Consider the following 18,803-nt stretch of genomic DNA (forward strand, 5'->3'; position numbering starts at 1 on the left):
AGTGTTCCTATTTCTCCACATCCTCTCCAGCACCTGTTGTTTCCTGATTTTTTTAATGATGGCCACTCTAACTGGTGTGAGATGGTATCTCACTGTGGTTTTGATTTGCATTTCTCTGATGGCCAGTGATGATGAGCATTTCTTCATGTGTTTTTTGGCTGCATAAATGTCTTCTTTTGAGAAGTGTCTCATGCCTTGGAGCATTTAATAGTGTTTTTTTTTAACCTAACTGAAGAATAGGTGATGAAATTTTTATTCTGATATCACTGGGGAAGTTACATATTTGCACTCATTTCATAGACTAAATAATTTTTACTTGTTCATAAGCTTGACATTGTGGAGTCTTTAAATCATAATTTCAGGGTGACATTTGTAGAATCACTATCAGTCTATCCTTTTACTTTTTTGATTATGCCAGAGAACTTTAACTTTTTTTATTGGTAAGGTTTTGGTTTAGTATTTATTTAGTTTTGTTTTCTGATTACAAAAATAAGAGAGCCTATTGTACAACATTTGGAAAGTCAGGAAAAGTATTTTAGAAAAGCTATGCTCTTTGCCACTTAGTAGATATAACCACCATGAGCACTGAGCATTCTCTGCCTGCTTCTGCTGGTCCCTGAAGTTTCAGGCACACCAAAAGAAGCTGCAGCAATGAAAGCTGATACCTCTAAATCCTGAAATCCAGAATGATAGAATCTATAGTTTGTTTTAAAAACAAAACAGTAATAGCTAACATTTATTGTTTATCATGTGCCTTCTGCTTTACACGATTGTTTCCTATAATAGTATCCTATATATAAGTTTTAGATGAAAATACGTGAGTATATATGTAATGTTACATATGCTGTAAGGAAAAAGAGGACGCAGAAAATTAGCTTACGTAATAGCAAGTTCCATTTCTGGTTCTGCTCTGCATTTCTGACATTGAGAGGATGCATCATCCATGATCCAGCCTCATTCATTCAGACCCAGACTATTCAAGGCTCTGTTCTCTAGATAATTTTGTCACATGTGAGCAAACTTACACAAAGAGCCCTTTAAACCCAGGCTACTTCCCTCTGAGCTAGGGTGAGTATTAAGCACCTGAAACTACCAGATAACAATATAGATCCCAGTTTGGAATCAAAGAATTATGAAATAATTTATAAGGTTTATAAAAACTCCAGTTTAGAGGTTTTTATAAACCTTATAAATTATTTCTTCCAACTCTCTTACTTTAAATGTTTCTGTAAAACCATAAAAGAGAGGAGGTGAAGTGATTTGCCCATGATCACATCTTTCATTAGCTAACACAGCAAGACGTGGCCCTACTTGATGAGATTTTCTGTGCCGAATGAATAGGAAGCTTGAAAGGAGTAGCACTTACGGCTTTGAGCCAGCATTGGTGTCAGATATTTGCCTTGAGGTTTACCCTTATCAACACTCATGACCTAAAGACTTAGTTTCTGTTAGTAGCAGATTATTAATAACAGAAGATGAACTACTAACATACATATAAAACTTACACTCTGTTGTGTTTTCCAGCAGTGTTTAAATCAGTTCTGCCTTTTATGAAGAATTTGTATCTAATTGTAATAAACTGTGATTGAAACCATATTCCTGATGAGTCTGTCCCTTTAATATATTGAGCAATAAGAGGGGAAAAAATGAGAATAAAAATTTTCTTTATATGGTCTGTAAATTTCAAGAAACCTAATGTTTTTCAGGCATTTTCAAATTTCATTAACTCAAGAGGGGAAGAAGATAATAAGTATGAGAGTGGGTGTCCTCTTTTTTTCTTTTCTGAGAAAACTAGGCTAGGCGTGGTGGCTCACACCTGGAATCCCAGCAGTTTGGGAGGTCAAGGCAGGCAAATCACTTGAGGCCCAAGTTCGAGACCAGCCTGGCCAACATGGTGAAACCCCATCACTACTAAAAATACAGGTGTGGTGGCAGGCGCCTGTAATCCCAGCTACTTGGGAGGCTGAGGCACGAAAATCACTTGAACCCAGGAGCTAGAGGTTGCAGTGTGCCATGATGGTGCCACTGCATTTCAGCATGGGCAACAGAGTGAGACTCTTGTCTCAAAAAAGAAAACTAAAGGGTGGGTCACAGAGGATTTGAGTGGTAAAACTAAAGCTAAAAGTAAAATTTCATCCTTCTGTAGCACTCCTTAACAAAAGCAGTATCATTACTGAATGTAGCTAAAGACATATTTTCCTACCTTACGTCAAACATACATAGCTAGTAGAGCCCAGAAGCCACACAGTCTGAGTCAGCCTCACCTGCTGCATAGCCATAGATGTCACTGGGAAAAGGTCAAGTTGTTCTGTAGGTAAAATAATTTCTGAGTGGACACAGATTAACCTTTATAATATGTTGAGAGTTCAAAATTCCTAATTAAACAATATTATGAACCAGCATGATAATTAATCAAGGGTTAGTATTGTTTCTCCTTGCATCTGTGGTTGCAAAAACCAAGGAAATGCATATTCTATTTGTATTATGTAAACACCCCTTTTATAACATATCTATGGCAAATATGTATCGTTTTTTCATGTTTAATACCTAGTCTGACTTTATTGTATAAAATTTATTAGTGGAGAAAAGATGTGGCAAAGTTAAGGTTACATTTAATCTTATCACGTGATCCTAATGTTATAATGTGAAACTTCAAATTTGACAGGAGGTCTTGTGAAAAAACAAAAACAGATGCAAGAACCAAGTTTTTAGCTTATTATACACAAAATGGAAGAAACTATTACATGATTTTTGAATTGTATTATGTGATTAATACTAATGTGATTATGTGATATATTAGTAAATACTCTAGACTATGCTAACCAAGACACAGACATTTTATCTTATACAGAAAATAACCCAATAGTTCATAGATTTCTCATCTCCTATCATACTAGGATAATGTGTTCTTTAAATGAGTTAGTTTCTTGTTGCTTGTTGAAAGCAGTGGCCACATAGTCTTGCAACAGAGTTCTATTCACCTTGTGACTGTGAGTATGGTCCGAATCTTCAGTTCTTCAGTTACCTCTTCATTTAAAAAAAAAAAAAAAAAAAGAGGAGGCTGAGGACTATTAGAATTACTTCACAGTCTTGATATGAAGATTAAGGAAGAACATTTGTAAAAGAAAATTCATGTGTTCACAGCTTGGCACTTACGAGAAGATCAATAAATGGTCTTTTTAGGTGTTTGATAGTCTTTTCTGGAGAATAGTTTCATTGTGTATATCAAAAGCTTTCAGATTGAACCCAGAAATTCTGTTTTATACATTTATTCCAAGGAAATTATCAGAGATGTGCCAAAGATCTATGTATAAATGTACCAGGTCCCTAAAGCTGATCTTGCCAATGGTCTTCTTAGGAGGAAAAAAATTGGGGTACGAGGAGGGGAAGAACCTAAACATCCTAATAAAAAGAAGGGGTAAATACACACGCACACACACACACACGCACAATGGAATACCATGCAATTATGGGTTGAAGTAGTAAGTGCGGGGGAATTACACAATGGTATGTAGTGTGGTTTTATCTACGTAATTTTTTTTGAGACAGAGTTTTGCTCTTGTTGCCCATGCTAGAATGCAATGGCATGATCACAGCTCACTGCAACCTCCACTTCCTGGGTTCAAGCGATTCTCCTGAGTCAGCCTCCCTAGTAGCTGGTATTACAGGCACACACCACCATGCCTGGCTAATTTTTTTGTATTTTTAGTAGAGACGGGGTTTCACCATGTTGGCGAGGCTGGTCTTGAACTCCTGACCTTAGGTGATCCACCCGCCTCAGCCTCCCAAAGTGCTGGGATTACAGGCGTGAGCCACCGCATCTGGCCTAAAAAAAAATTTTTTTTTATTATTATACTTTAGGTTTTAGGGTACATCTGCACAATGTGCAGGTTTGTTACATATGTATCCATGTGCCATGTTGTTTTGCTGCACCCATTAACTCGTCATTTAGCATTAGGTATATCTCCTAATGCTGTCCCTCCCCCCTCCCCCCACCCCACAACAGTCCCCGGAGTGTGATATTCCCCTTCCTGTGTCCATGAGTTCTCATTGTTCAGTTCCCACTTATGAGTGAGAACATGCAGTGTTTGGTTTTTTGTCCTTGCGATAGTTTACTGAGAATGATGTTTTCCAGTTTCATCCATGTCCCTACAAAGGACATGAACTCATCATTTTTTATGGCTGCATAGTATTCCATGGTGTATATGTGCCACATTTTCTTAATCCAGTCTATCGTTGTTGGACATTTGGGTTGGTTCCAACTCTTTGCTATTGTGAATAGTGCTGCAATAAACATACGTGTGCATGTGTCTTTATAGCGGCATGATTTATAGTCCTTTGGGTATATACCCAGTAATGGGATGGCTGGGTCAAATGGTATTTCTAGTTCTAGATCCCTGAGGAATCGCCACACTGACTTCCACAATGGTTGAACTAGTTTACAGTCCCACCAACAGTGTAAAAGTGTTCCTATTTCTCCACATCCTCTCCAGCACCTGTTGTTTCCTGACTTTTTAATGATGGCCATTCTAACTGGTGTGAGATGGTATCTCACTGTGGTTTTGATTTGCATTTCTCTGATGGCCAGTGATGATGAGCATTTTTTCATATGTTTTTTGGCTGCATAAATGTCTTCTTTTGAGAAGTGTCTGTTCATGTCCTTCGCCCACTTTTTGATGGGGTTGTTTGTTTTTTTCTTGTAAATTTGTTTGAGTTCATTGTAGATTCTGGATATTAGCCCTTTGTCAGATGAGTAGGTTGCAAAAATTTTCTCCCATTCTGTAGGTTGTCTGTTCACTCTGATGGTAGTTTCTTTTGCTGTGCAGAAGCTCTTTAGTTTAATTAGATCCCATTTGTCAATTTTGGTTTTTGCTGCCATTGCTTTTGGTGTTTTAGACATGAAGTCCTTGCCCATGCCTATGTCCTGAATGGTATTGCCTAGGTTTTCTTGTAGGATTTTCATGGTTTTAGGTCTAACATTTAAGTCTTTAATCCATCTTGAATTAATTTTTGTATAAGGTGTAGGGAAGGGATCCAATTTCAGCTTTCTACATATGGCTAGCCAGTTTTCCCAGCACCATTTATTAAATAGAGAATCCTTTCCCCATTTCAATCCTCCCTAACACATTTTATGAGGCCAGCATCATCCTGATACCAAAGCCTGGCAGAGACATAACCAAAAAAAGAGAATTTCAGACCAATATCCTTGATGAACATTGATGCAAAAATCCTCAATAAAATACCGGCAAACGGAATCCAGCAGCACATCAAAAAGCTTATACACCATGATCAAGTGGGCTTCATTCCTGGGATGCAAGCCTGGTTCAACATATGCAAATCAATAAATGTAATCCAGCATATAAACAGAACCAAAGACAAAAACCACATGATTATCTCAATAGATGCAGAAAAGGCCTTTGACAAAATTCAACAACCCTTCATGCTAAAAACTCTCAATAAATTAGGTATTGATGGGACGTATCTTAAAATAATAAGAGCTATCTATGACAAGCCCACAGCCAATATCATACTGAATGGGCAAAAACTGGAAGCATTCCCTTTGAAAACTGGCACAAGACAGGGATGCCCTCTCTCACCACTCCTATTCAACATAGTGCTGGAAGTTCTGGCCAGGGCAATCAGGCAGGAGAAGGAAATAATGGGTATTCAATTAGGAAAAGAGGAAGTCAAATTGTCCCTGTTTGCAGATGACATGATTGTATATCTAGAAAACCCCATCATCTCAGCCCAAAATCTCCTTAAGCTGATTAGGAACTTCAGCAAAGTCTCAGGATACAAAATCAATGTACAAAAATCACAAGCATTCTTGTACCCCAATCACAGACAAACAGAGAGCCAAATCATGAGTAAACTCCCATTCACAATTGCTTCAAAGAGAATAAAATACCTAGGAATCCAACTTAAAAGGGATGTGAAGGACCTCTTCAAGGAGAACTACAAACCACTGCTCAATGAAATAAAAGAGGATACAAACAAGTGGAAGAACATTCCATGCTCATGGGTTGGAAGAGTCAATATCGTGAAAATGGCCATACTGCCCAAGGTAATTTATAGATTCAATGCCATCCCCATCAAGCTACCAATGACTTTCTTCACAGAATTGGAAAAAGCTACTTTAAAGTTCATATGGAACCAAAAAAGAGCCCGCATCGCCAAGTCAATCCTAAGCCAAAAGAACAAAGCTGGAGGCATCACGCTACCTGACTTCAAACTATACTACAAGGCTACAGTAACCAAAACAGCATGGTACTGGTACCACAACAGAGACATAGATCAGTGGAACAGAACAGAGCCCTCAGAAATAATGCCGCATATCTACAACTATCTGATCTTTGACAAACCTGACAAAAACAAGAAAAAAAAATTTTTTTAAAGGAAGTATGTATGTGTATTAGTCTGCTCAGGCTTCCATAACAAAATACCACAGGCTGAGTGTCTTAACAGAAATTTATTTCTCACAGTTTTAGAAGCTAGGAAGTTAAAGATCAAAGTGCTGGTAAGGTAGATTCACTCCGAGCAGCCTCGCCTCCTGGTTTCTAGGTGGCTGCCATCTCAGTGTGCTCTCATATGTTCTCTTCATGTGCGTGTAGAGAGAAACAGCAAGCTCACTTATTAGGAGACACTGATTCTCTCCCTGTGACCTCATTTAACCTTAATTGCTTCCTTAGAGGCCCTGTCTCCAACAACAGCCACATTGGGGGTTAGGGCTTCAACATATGAATTTGAGGGAGGGAGTACTCATTCAGTCCTTAACATAAAGAGGGGTAAATACACACACACGATGGAATACCATGCAATTATGCATAATTATGCATAACATAAGAGACAGGACAAAACCAAACTTTGTTCTGTCTACTCTCACACAGTCACTACAACACAGAATATTTTATCTCTGGTCACCAAAATACGTAGGGATTCTGCCTTCCCCCTCCATACACCAACCAATCAATCAATTCTGACACTATCTACCTAGAGATAGTCTGTCAGATCCCACAGGTTGAGGGCTCAGCCCCACAAGATTGCCCCACATTGCAGATGCCAATCACAAGTCCCAGGTCAGGACCTGTACTTCTGACTAACTGGCCATGAATCAGGGTTCCCATGACCCTCTCCTCAGGTTTGATTTGCTAGAGCAGCTCACAGAACTCAAGGAAACACTTTACTTATGTTTACCTGCTTATTATAAAAGGTATTACAAGGGATATAGGCAAACATCCAGATGGAAGAGATGCACGGGGCTGGGTATGCATAAGGCCCTGTTTTTGAACATGATGTAAATGAAATCATACAGGATGTGCTCTTGGCGCCTGGCTTCTTTTGCTCAATACTATGTCTGAGATTCATCCAACACATTTATTTATTTAGCGATGGAGTCTCCCTTTATCGCCCAGGCTGGAGTCCAGTGGTGCAATCTCGACTCACTGCAACTTCCGCCTCCCAGGTTCAAGCGATTCTCCTGCCCCAGCCTCCCGAGTAGCTAGGATTACAGGCACCTGCCACCACTCCCAGCTAATTTTTGTATTTTTAGTACAAACAGTTTCACCATGTTGGCCAGGCTGGTCTCGAATTCCTAATCCGCCCACCTTGGCCTCCCATAGTGCTGGATTACAGGAGTGAGCCACTATGCCCAGCCCAACATACTTTTAAATGGAACTTTATGAAACATATTTGCATGCATCTTGGTTTTTTTACCTTAACAAAGTATAAGCCCCCTTTCAAGTCAGCACTTACAGGCCTCCCTCATTCTTCTGATACCTCCATATCATTCCATAATGTTATATATGTTCCACGATTTATTTCGCTTTTTATCTCTTAGTGGATATTTATCTGGTTTCCAGTATTTCATAGACATGAGTTGAAGAGACTGTTTTTAATGTTAATCAATAATAACAAATTATCTTCCGTGAAAGTTGTAGGGATTTATATTTTCACCAGCATATGACACTATCTAGTTTACCACATACTCATCTGAGAGTTCTTAATTTTTATTTCACTAATAAATTTGTTTTTAAAATAAGTAATGCAGATGGTCTATTAAAAATTACAAGAGTATATGATAAAAGTAGGTCTCCCTTTTACTCATCTCCCAGTGATACAATTCTCTTCCCAGAGACAAGCTCTTTGTATCTAAGATATTTTATGCATATACATATATATATGTATAATCTAGAATACATTCAGTAGTTAAAGAAGCAATTTAAACTTCTTTTACTACTGAATAGTATCATATAGTATGGTTACAACATAATTTAATGAGTTCCTTATTCACGTATATCATGTGGTTTTCAATCTCTTATTATGAACAGTGCTGTAATGAATATCTTGTAGGATAAATTATTAAAAATGGAATTGTTAAAGAATACATATATATTTTTAAATAAACATGTTATTGAAATATAACATATAGAAAAGTATACATAAGTGCACAGGTCTATAAATTTTAACACAGTAAACGTACCCATGCAATTACACCCAGATCAAGAAACAAATACTACCAACATCCAAAATGTGCCCTCCAGCCCCCTTATTAGTTACTAACCCAGTTTACCTAAAGTAATTGCTATTGTAATTTCCAATATCACAGATTAATTCTCCCTTGTTTTGAACTTTATATTGTATTTTTTTAACGATGTCCCTTCACAGAAATTGTATAATTTTCTACTTCCATCTATAGTATATATATGAAAATGCTCTTTTCCTAACACCTTCACCAACCCAAGGGGTTATTAAACTTTTTGATCTTTGCCAGTTAGGTGAAAAATATGTCCTATTTTTATTTCATATTGTTCTTATAATGAATGAAGTTCAGCATTTTTTCATATATTTAAGAGGCATTTCTATCTTTATTTCTATCTATAGTCCTTGTCCTTTCTTATTTTCTAATTGATTTATAAATGTACTGTAGTATGTATTAAAGAGCCCTTTGTGATAATATATTTATTATTTTCCTTACAAACACTTTTATCATGCTTTTCTTTTTCACCTACCTCTTGGGAATAAAATTGGTTTTTTCCTAACTAGTGCAGTTGAGTGTCTTTCTCGATGTTTTTTCATTATTTGCATTTTCTCTTCCAGATACTGCTTATTGAAATCCTTTGTTTTCTACTGGATTATTTTCTAACTGATATCTAGAAGTTATTTTTATATTAGCAATAGTATCTCTTTATACTGTTACATTACAAAAAGTTCACCCCCTTGGTCACTAGTCTTTTAAAATTTTATGGTATCTTTCTTATTTTGTAACAGCTTTATTGAGATGTAATTCACATACCATATCATGACCCATTTGAAGTATACAATTTAATGGCTTTAGCATATTCTCAGAGTTGTGCAACCATCACTGCAATCATTTGAGAATGTAGTCATCACCACAGAAGGAAACCCGGTACCTATTGTCTATCACGCCTTTTTTTTTTTTTTTTTTTTTTTGAGACAGAGTCTCGCTCTGTCACCCAGGCTGGAGTGCAGTGGCGCAATCTCAGCTCACTGCAAGCTCCGCCTCCCAGGTTCGCGCCATTCTCCTGCCTTATCCTCCCGAGTAGCTGGGACTACAGGCGCCTGCCACCACGCCCGGCTAATTTTTTGTATTTTTAGTAGAGACGGGGTTTCACTGTGTTAGCCAGGATGGTCTTGATCTCCTGACCTTGTGATCCGCCCGCCTTGGCCTCCCAAAGTGCTGGGATTACAGGCATGAGCCACCGCGCCCAGCCTTGTCTGTCACTCTTAGTCCCCCATCATCCTCCAGCTCCAGGCAACCACTCATCTACTTTATGTATCCATCGATTTGCCTATTCTGGACATTTCATATAAATGGGGTCATATAATATGTGGTCATGTGTGACTGGTTTCTTACACTTAGCATAATGTTTTCAAGATTCATCCATGTTGTAATATGCATCAGTACTTTATTCCTTTTAATTGCCAAATAATATTCTGTTGCATGTATATTCTAGATTTTGTTTATCCAGTCATCATTTGATGGACATTTGGATGGTTTCCACCTTTTGGCTATTATGAATAATACTGCTATGAACACTGATGTACACGTTTCTGTTTGGATATATGTTTTTTTTGTTTTTCTTGGAATATAGCTGGAAATGAATTACTGGGTCAAAGGAGAACTTTACGTTCAGCCTTTTAAGGAATTGCCAGATTGTTTTCCAAAGCAGCTGCACCATTCCACATTTCCATCAGAAATGTATGAGGGTTCCAATTTCTTCACATCTTCAACAATATTTGTTATTCTTGGACTGTTTTATTATAACCATCTTAGTGTGTATAAAATGTTAACTCATTGTGGGTTTGTTTTTTTTACCATCTTAACCATTTTTTAAATTGTGGTAAAAACATGTCACATAAAATTTTCCATCTTAACCATTTTTAAGGTATAGTTCAGTGAAGTTATGTGTATTTGCATTGTTGTGAAACACATCTCCAGAACTTTTTCTTCTTGCAAAACTGAAACTCTATACCCATTAAACAGCTCCCTTTTTTCCCTTTCCCCTACTCCCCACTAAGCACCATTCTACTTTGTCTCTGTGAATTTCACTACTTTAGATAACTCATTAAATGAAATTATACAATAAATGACTGCTTATTTATCCTAACATAATGTCTTCAAGGTTCATCTATATTGTAATATGTGACAAGATTTCCTTCCTTTTTAAGGCTGAATAATATTCCATTGTATGTATTTACCATATTTTATTCATTGATCTGTCAGTGGACATTTGGCTTGCTTCCACTTCTTGGCTGTTGTGACTAATGCTGCCATGAACATGGGCATGCATCTCATAATGATTCTGCTGTATATTTTTCTGATGGTTAATGATGTTGCGCATCTTTTCATGAGCTTAGTGGCCATCTGTATATCTTCTTTGGAGAAATACCTATTCAGATCCTTTTCCTATTTGTCAACTGGGTTGTCTTTTTATTGTTCAAGTTTAAGAGTTCTTTTATTATTATATCTTTGTCAAATATACATTTTACATAGGGAGGTAAACTAACTTTATTTTTTTCCAAGTAACCAATTATCCAGCACCATTTATTGAATAATCCATCTTTTTTTTGAGACAGGATCTCCCTCTGTCACCAAAGCTGGAGTGCAGTAGCGTGATCTCAGATCACTGCAGCCTCTGCTTCCCGGCTGAAGTGATCCTTCTCCCTCCGCCTCCTGAGTAGCTGAGAGCACAGACGTGTGTCACCGCATCTGGCTTATTTTTTTTTTTTTTTTTTTTTTTTTCTCCGGTAGAGACAGGGTTTCTCCATGTTGTCCAGGCTGGTCTCAAACTCCTGAGCTCAAGTGATCCACCCACTTCAGCTCCCCAAAGTGCTGGGATTACAGGCATGAGCCACTGTGCCTAGCCTGAATAAGCCATCTTTTTTCCTCCTTTAACAAGTATTTATTGAGCAAATATGTTGGGTGAGACCCTGTGAAAATAAGGATAGAATGATGCAGAGGTAACATCTGCATGCAAAGACATATGTGTGTGTCAATAACTGCGGGTCAGCAAGATAATGGTTTAAATGAAGGCTTATGCAAATCATTTTGGAACAGTTGGAAAAGAAGTACCATTATCTACCTAAACTTTAGGGAAGAAGATAAAAGGAGAGTGAGAAGTTAGGGTTTTCATAATAAAAGAGTGAGAACCAGGCACTGTGCTGGGGTAGGAAATGTAAACATTGAAAACTGCTTGTGAGTGTAAAATATTTATTTCACTGTTTCCTCAAGTTGTATTTAATGTAAATATTCTATAGTAAATGAACAGGTATTCTCTTTTGTGATGAAATATATCATGCTTATTTCCTGGTGCCTTTTACCTTACATACTCTGTATCTTAGTCCATTTAGGCTGCTATTAATATAAAAAAAAATACCTGGCCAGACCCAGTGGCTCACACCTGTAATCCCAGCACTCTGGGAGGCCGAGGCAGGCGGATCACAAGGTCAGGAGATTGAGACCATCCTGGCCAGCATGGCGAAACCCCGTCTCTACTAAAAATACAAAAATTAGCTGGGCATGGTGGCATGCGCCTGTAGTCCCAGGAGGGACTGAGGCAGGAGAATCGCTTGAACCCAGGAGGCGGAGGTTGCAGTGAGCCAAGGTCGTGCCACTGCACTGCAGCCTGGCAACAGAGCAAGAGACTGTCTCAAAAAAAAAAAAAAAAAAACACCTTAGAGTAATTTATAAACAACAGAAATTTATTGCTCGCAGTTCTTGAGGCTGGGAAGTCCAAGGTCAAGGCACTGGCAAATTCAGTGTCTGGTAAGGTCTCACCTCTACTTCAAAAATGGCACCTTGTTGCCACGTCCTCACATGGCAGAAGGGGTCAAAACAAACTACTGGAGGCTCTTTTGTCAAGGCATTAATCCCATTCATGAGGATGGAGCCATCATGACTTACTGTCTTCACAAAGGCCCCACCTCTTAACACTGTCACATTGGTTATTAGGTTCTAAGATATGAATTTGGGGGGATAGCAACATTCAAATCATTACACCCTGCCTAAGTCAAACATTTCTGTTAGAATGATTGTCATTCCATAGTCATGTAATATAAACAAACAAAAGAAACCATTTTCTTCTGGATATATTTTAATCTACAAACAAATATTCATAATTAAGAAAATAATTTGTGCCTACTGAGAACTATCAACTCTCTTTCTTTATCTTATAACATATAGCATTTTTAAATAATAGCATATAATGTCTGCTTTCTTATCAAAGGTATCATTTCACCAAAAGTGGTAGAAATATGGTTTTATTTCAGAACTCATATTATTTAGATAAAGATTGTTTAGATATTTTAACCTTTTTGCTGGTTATAGAATAAATGTATCATTAAGTTATTTTGTATATTTGTTGTAGACTCATCAATTATTTTATAGTTATGCTCTCTATATTAGTTATCAAGGGTACCCAAAATCTTTGACCCAGAATTACATAAATGAAAAAAGTCTAGTTTGAGATATAAAGTACTGAATGTTCTATTTGTTTTTCTTAGTATACATTTTAGTTGGTTCTTATTTGGCACCCCTCTGTCAGAATCTAAGTCATCCTTGGAATTTAGCTAACTAATTCGAAAATAGAAGCAACAGGTTCTATTTTAGGTATGGTATGATCTAATCATAATTTATCTCACCTGTATAGTTCACAAAATAGTAGCATCTTGACAGTTTAATAAAGGCTTTTGAAATATTGGTATAAAGTGAACAACAGAACTTTAATTTGCTCAGATCTAAAGAAATTGAATTGGTTTCTGCTTGTGATTGTGAATCAATAGAGTATATTAATGGATCTTAGGGAGAAAATTAGAGCTCACTTTAAATATAAACTTGTAATAGTAATAATTGCCTGTTGTTTATTTTTCCACAGTTCTTAGTGGTCTGTGTTCTAATGACTGTCCTCGTAAGATAACAGTAAGTAAATTTAAGTCTGTTATAAATGTGTCTATAAAAATTTATGTATAAGTAGACACACACAAAATAGTTGTTATAGATTATAATCAAATATCATTACTATCTGGCAGTGATTAAAGAATCCTTCATTACTCAAGAAAACTGTGCTGAAAGTAAAGTACCTTCCCTAAAAAAAAGTCTTACCTGAAGGGTCATCTTTATGAAGCCTTTTCTGATATCCTTAGAGGAATGACCACCCCTCCAATTATTTTAAGACATTTTGGCATGTATTACATTTCATTACACTTGTTTAGATTAGATGCCTCTCCACACGAGACTGTAACCCCCTGAAGTCAAGAACCACGTCATCTTGTGTACCTGGTATAGGTCACAGAGCCAAGCATATAGTAGGCAATTAGTGACTTTTTTGTGTGTAGTCTTAATATTGATTTGCTGTCTAATAGAATGTTTCAGTGAAATAACAAATGTGACAATAATTAGTTTTTGACAGAACCAATTCATGTAAACTGTAATAAGAATATTGTATTTGAAAGCATGCATGTGTTTGTGTGTGTGTACAGGGAACTGTTTGGGGTCTTTGTAGTAATCCTTGTTTCATTAGAAATTAGCCCCTATTTAAAGATAAGGAAACTGAGACTCAGAGAAGTTCAATTATCCAGTCATGGAGCTGTTAGATAGTGGAACTGCAATACAAACTAGGTGTTCTCATTATTGTCTCATTTTCTTACAGTGTCATTAAACATTACACTGACAATATTTTATGTATAGTTGGGAAACTTCCCATATTTAAGACGTGTGGAAACAGACCCTGACACAGGGATATAATCTAGACTCAAACTGGGGGCAACACCTCTGAAGTAGTGAAGAAAGCAGCAGTGGCAGAAGGAGAAGGTGCACGGGGAGCTCTGGAGCTAGGATGATCCTTCAAATGTGGCCCGTACTGAGCCAGAGGGGCCTGGCTTTTGAACTCTTGTATCAGTCACACATCACATCCAGACAGGCCGCCAGGAAAGTGTTAACGTTTATATGAGGCAGCTCCCTTTGGCTAAGAACAATCTCCAGGTAGGAACCCTGCTGTGAGCTGTTAGCAGCCAACACAGGCCAGCTCAGGGAATAGGTGTGTAGGTCCTGAAGAGAACATCGGGATGAGGCGTCACCACGGTCACTGCAGCATGCATGTGAATGTTAGGTCCAACCCATATACTTTTATATCACTGTAAAACTGTGGATGGGATTCATCAGCCTAAAGATTAACTTGGTTATTCAGGTATTATCTACCCACTTTGTGAAACACTCAGACCTAGATTTCTCCCTCTAACTAACCATATCTCCATTCTGTGGCTCTTTGATTATTACATGGTCATGTAATAACCTTAAAAAGTTATATTTGAAACCACTGATTCTACTTACAAGTTCTAGGTGAAAGTTTGATAGTAACGGCTGTATAGCCAAGGCAGGTGACACTTTTTTTTTTTTTGAGACCAAGTCTTACTCTGTCCCCCAGGCTGGAGTGCAGTGGCGAGATCTCTGCTCACTGCAAGCTCCGCCTCCCGGGCTCACGCCATTCTCCTGCCTCAGCCTCCTGAGTAGCTGGGACTACAGGTGCCCGCCACCATGCCCGGCTAATTTTTTGTATTTTTAGTAGAGACGGGGTTTTACCGTGTTAGCTAGGATGGTCTCGATCTCCTGACCTCATGATCCGCCCGCCTCGGCCTCCCAAAGTGCTGGGATTACAGGCATGAGCCACCACGCCTGGCCAGGCAGGTGACACTTCTAAGATCCATAAGGCCTCCTGTCTCCTTATCTTAAAATATTAAGCCACTTCTGTCTTACAGTGAACAGAATCATTTGGAAAGTCACGTAAGTAAAGTCCAACATGCTGAGCTGCCTTTATAATGATTACTGTTACCGCCCAGCACCTTTGGGCTTTTCTGCAGATAATGTATCTGCCTCCCATTCATTCATTTATGACTTTCTTTGAAATTAAGATCCTGTTGAGCTGCCCTTCACACATATCATTTTCCTTCTCTCTGATATTTTACTGATATCATAGATCACAATTTTATCAGCATGTAAACAAATGCACAGTGTACTTACCCAGTATCACAAATGTCAAATGTATGCCCACTTGCGAAATTATTTACTTCTTGAAAAAGTGGTTCTTCTTCATATTCCTTTGACATCAGATCATAGTAAAAAGTGTTATATTGGATGTGACCCAGTGTGAAGCTGAGAGAGAAAATATACATCCCATATAGTATTCTTTACCACTTAATTCATGAGTTGAATAGCTCTTCTGCTGGTTATGTGTTCTATCACACATGATAGGCAGACTATCGGGTATAAAGAAAGAGGAAAAAATTACTCAGCTCATGAACCGATCCCACCCATATTCCTTCATCTCCATTTTGAAAACTTCAGAGTGTTTTATTCATATTCAGTTTTAGCTATTCACTCCCGTGGCCATAACCCGGACCTTATCTACCAGAATGGTTTCACTTCTGAAACCCTAATTTCATTTATCCAACTCTGACCACAGCCTATTTTCCAGCCCTCCCACTCTGTTACTCTAATTATACCTGTTCCACTTTAAAACCATTAGTCTCTTGACCTGTATCAGCCCAGTATTGTCTTTGCCCACCTCCTTATTTAGTTACCACACACCAACATTACTTCTGCCAGTACCTTTAACTCCTATAGAGCACTGACTTTCCAGTGTACCTGCCTGGGAAAATTTCAACCCTGGGTTAGTCCAGCTATCTCTTATTCCCTCCTATGCCTAGGATACTGGGCATTTCTGAAGAAAAACCTGTAGCTCTGCGTATTGGCACTACCCCTCTGTATTAGTCCGTTCTCGTGCTGCTATGAAGAAATACCCATGACTGGGTAATTTATAAAGAAAAGAGGTTTAATTGACTCACAGTTCTGCATGGCTGGGGAGGATTCAGGAAACTTACAATCATGGTGGAAGGCACCTCTTCACAGGGCAGCAGGAGAGAGAATGAGTGCCAGCAGGGGAAATGCCAGATGCTTATAAAACCATCAGATCTCCTGAGAACTCACTATCACTAGAACACCATGGGGGAAACCACTCCTGTGATTCAGTTACCTCCCATCAGGTCCCTCCCATGACATGTGGGGATTATGGGGATTACAATTCAAGGTGAGATTTGGGTGGGGACGCAGCCAAACCATATCACCCTAATTCATGGTCTTCAACCTCAAATGAGCTTTTTTTAATTATATCACAGTTTTATATGGAATCCAAGTCATATTTTCTTTCATTTCTTTTTTCTGGCTTCTTTCAAGATTTTCTCTTTGTTTTTGACTTTTTGCAGTTCAAATATGATACGCTTGGGTATAGATTTTTTCAATATTTATCCTGCTTGGTGTTCTCTGAGCTTCCTGGTTCTGTGGCTTGAGGTCTGTCATGAATTTTGGAAATTGCTTAATCATTATTACTTCAAATATTTATTCTTTTGCCTTTCTCTCTTTCTTCTTCTTGTATTCCTACTATGTGTATTTACACCTTTGGCATCGTCAAGCTTAACTAATTCTTTCTTAGGTCATGTCCAATCTACCAATGAGTCCATCAAGGCATTCTTCATTTATTACAGTTTTTTTATTTCTATTTCATTTTGATTCTTAGTTTCCATCTCTCTGCATACATTAACCATCTGTTCTTGTATGTTGTCTACTTTTCTCCATTAGCACTCTTAGCATGTTAATCATAGTTATTTTAAATTCCTGGTCTGATAATTCCAAAATGTCTGCTGTATTTACATATTTTGTAATATGTCTTGTTTTGATACTTCCTTTGTTTCTTTGGACTTTTTGTTTTGGTTTGTCTTTTGCCTTTCAGCATGCCCTGTAATTTTTTATTGAAAGCTGGATATGATGTATTAAGTAAAGGGAACTAAGGTAGACAGACCTTTACTGTGGAAGTTTTAAGGTTGATCTGACTAGGAATTAGGTTGTATATACTGTTCACAGTAGCTGTTGTGTTGGAGGCAATTATTTCCTCTAGTGTCCTTGTTTTTGTCTCTTCTGGTGTGTCGGTTTCCCTACAGACTCCTTCTTAAATGAAAGATAATGCTTACAGTGCTTTGGGCTGTAATTCCTGTTATACAGGAGCCCAGCTGATGAAGATAGGAAAAGTGTTCTGTCATCTTATCATTAGGTCTCACTCTTTTAGTGAACCTGTGTCCCTGGGCTGTGACCTTCACAAGTGCTTCTCAGCTTGCCTGTCTACATAGGTGAGACAGGAGGATGAGAGGGAGCTAAAGTTGAGTATTTCCCTTTCTCCAGGTCAGTTAGGCTTTTGTTAAACCCAAGTCAGTTAGGCTCTAGTAAAAGTTTTCTTTGAAGGCAGGCTCTGGGCATATTTCAGAATGGTTACCTTCTCATGCTACTGCTGGAAACATGAAGGTATTTTTCTCCAGTCTTCACAGTGAGAATCTGGTGGAATTCCGGGAGGTAAAACTCATAAAAGTGTTAAGTGTGAGCATTCCCCCCTGCCCTGAACCCTTTTAGTTTTGAACACTCAAGCTAGTCTACACTGGGCCTCCAGCAGTTTTTCAGTTAAGTCTTCCTACCTGTATTGGCTCCATCTTTGATCTTCTGCTCTTGGGCTTCTGCTTCTTGTAAGCTGTGACTCTGTTTCCACCTGTCTGTCTCTCCAGTTTGCAGAGTAGCAGTTTGTCCTGTGACCTTAGTTCTCTGAAAGATCTAAGAAAAGTTGTTGATTTTCCGTTTCTTTGCTTTTTTCTTATTATGAGAACTAGAGTGACAACATTAAAGAACTTTACATGTCAGACCAGAAACTGGAAGCTCTCCTTGCATTTTTATTGGTTTTGGTTTATTTGAAGTTTGTTTTAGTCCATTTTACTTCATGGCTTTTATCAGTGTATCCTGTGTGTCATTTATTGCTCTTTATCTTGATTTTTTTTAACGTTTTAAAAATGTGTAAACATCTATGAAAGTATAAATTAGTATAATAAAACTCCTTGGCTGGGCACAGTGGTTTATGCTTGTAATCCCAGCACTTTGGGAGGTCGAGGCAGGAGGATCACTTGAGCCCAGGAGTTTGAGACCAGCCTGGGCAACGTGCTGAAACCCCATCTCTACAAAAAATACAAAAATGACCTGGGTGTGGTGGTGTGCACCCGTACCTGAGCTACCGGGGAGGCTGAGGTGGAGAATCACCTGAGCCTGGGGAGGTAGAGGCTGCAGTGAGCCATGATCATGCCACTGCACTGCAGCCTAGGCAACAGAATGAGACTGTCAAAAAAAAAAAAAAAACACACAAGAACAAATACATAAAATTCTTGTGCCCGTACCCAACTTCAAAAATATCACTATATGC

General features: G+C 38.2%; 1 protein-coding gene across 1 annotated transcript in view; it reads left to right on the forward strand.

The window, feature by feature from the left end:
* The window catches only part of ITFG1 (integrin alpha FG-GAP repeat containing 1), a 308,702-nt gene that overhangs the window by 221,856 nt on the left and 68,043 nt on the right, over nucleotides 1–18,803 (forward strand). Inside the window, exon 13 of the mRNA XM_032157265.2 lies at nucleotides 13,395–13,438. Coding sequence (XP_032013156.1) covers nucleotides 13,395–13,438 — 44 coding nt within the window. The remainder of the gene's footprint in view (nucleotides 1–13,394; nucleotides 13,439–18,803) is intronic.

Source organism: Hylobates moloch, unplaced genomic scaffold, assembly GCF_009828535.3.
Source record: "Hylobates moloch isolate HMO894 unplaced genomic scaffold, HMol_V3 SCAFFOLD_6, whole genome shotgun sequence".
Taxonomy (NCBI): Eukaryota; Metazoa; Chordata; class Mammalia; order Primates; family Hylobatidae; genus Hylobates; species Hylobates moloch.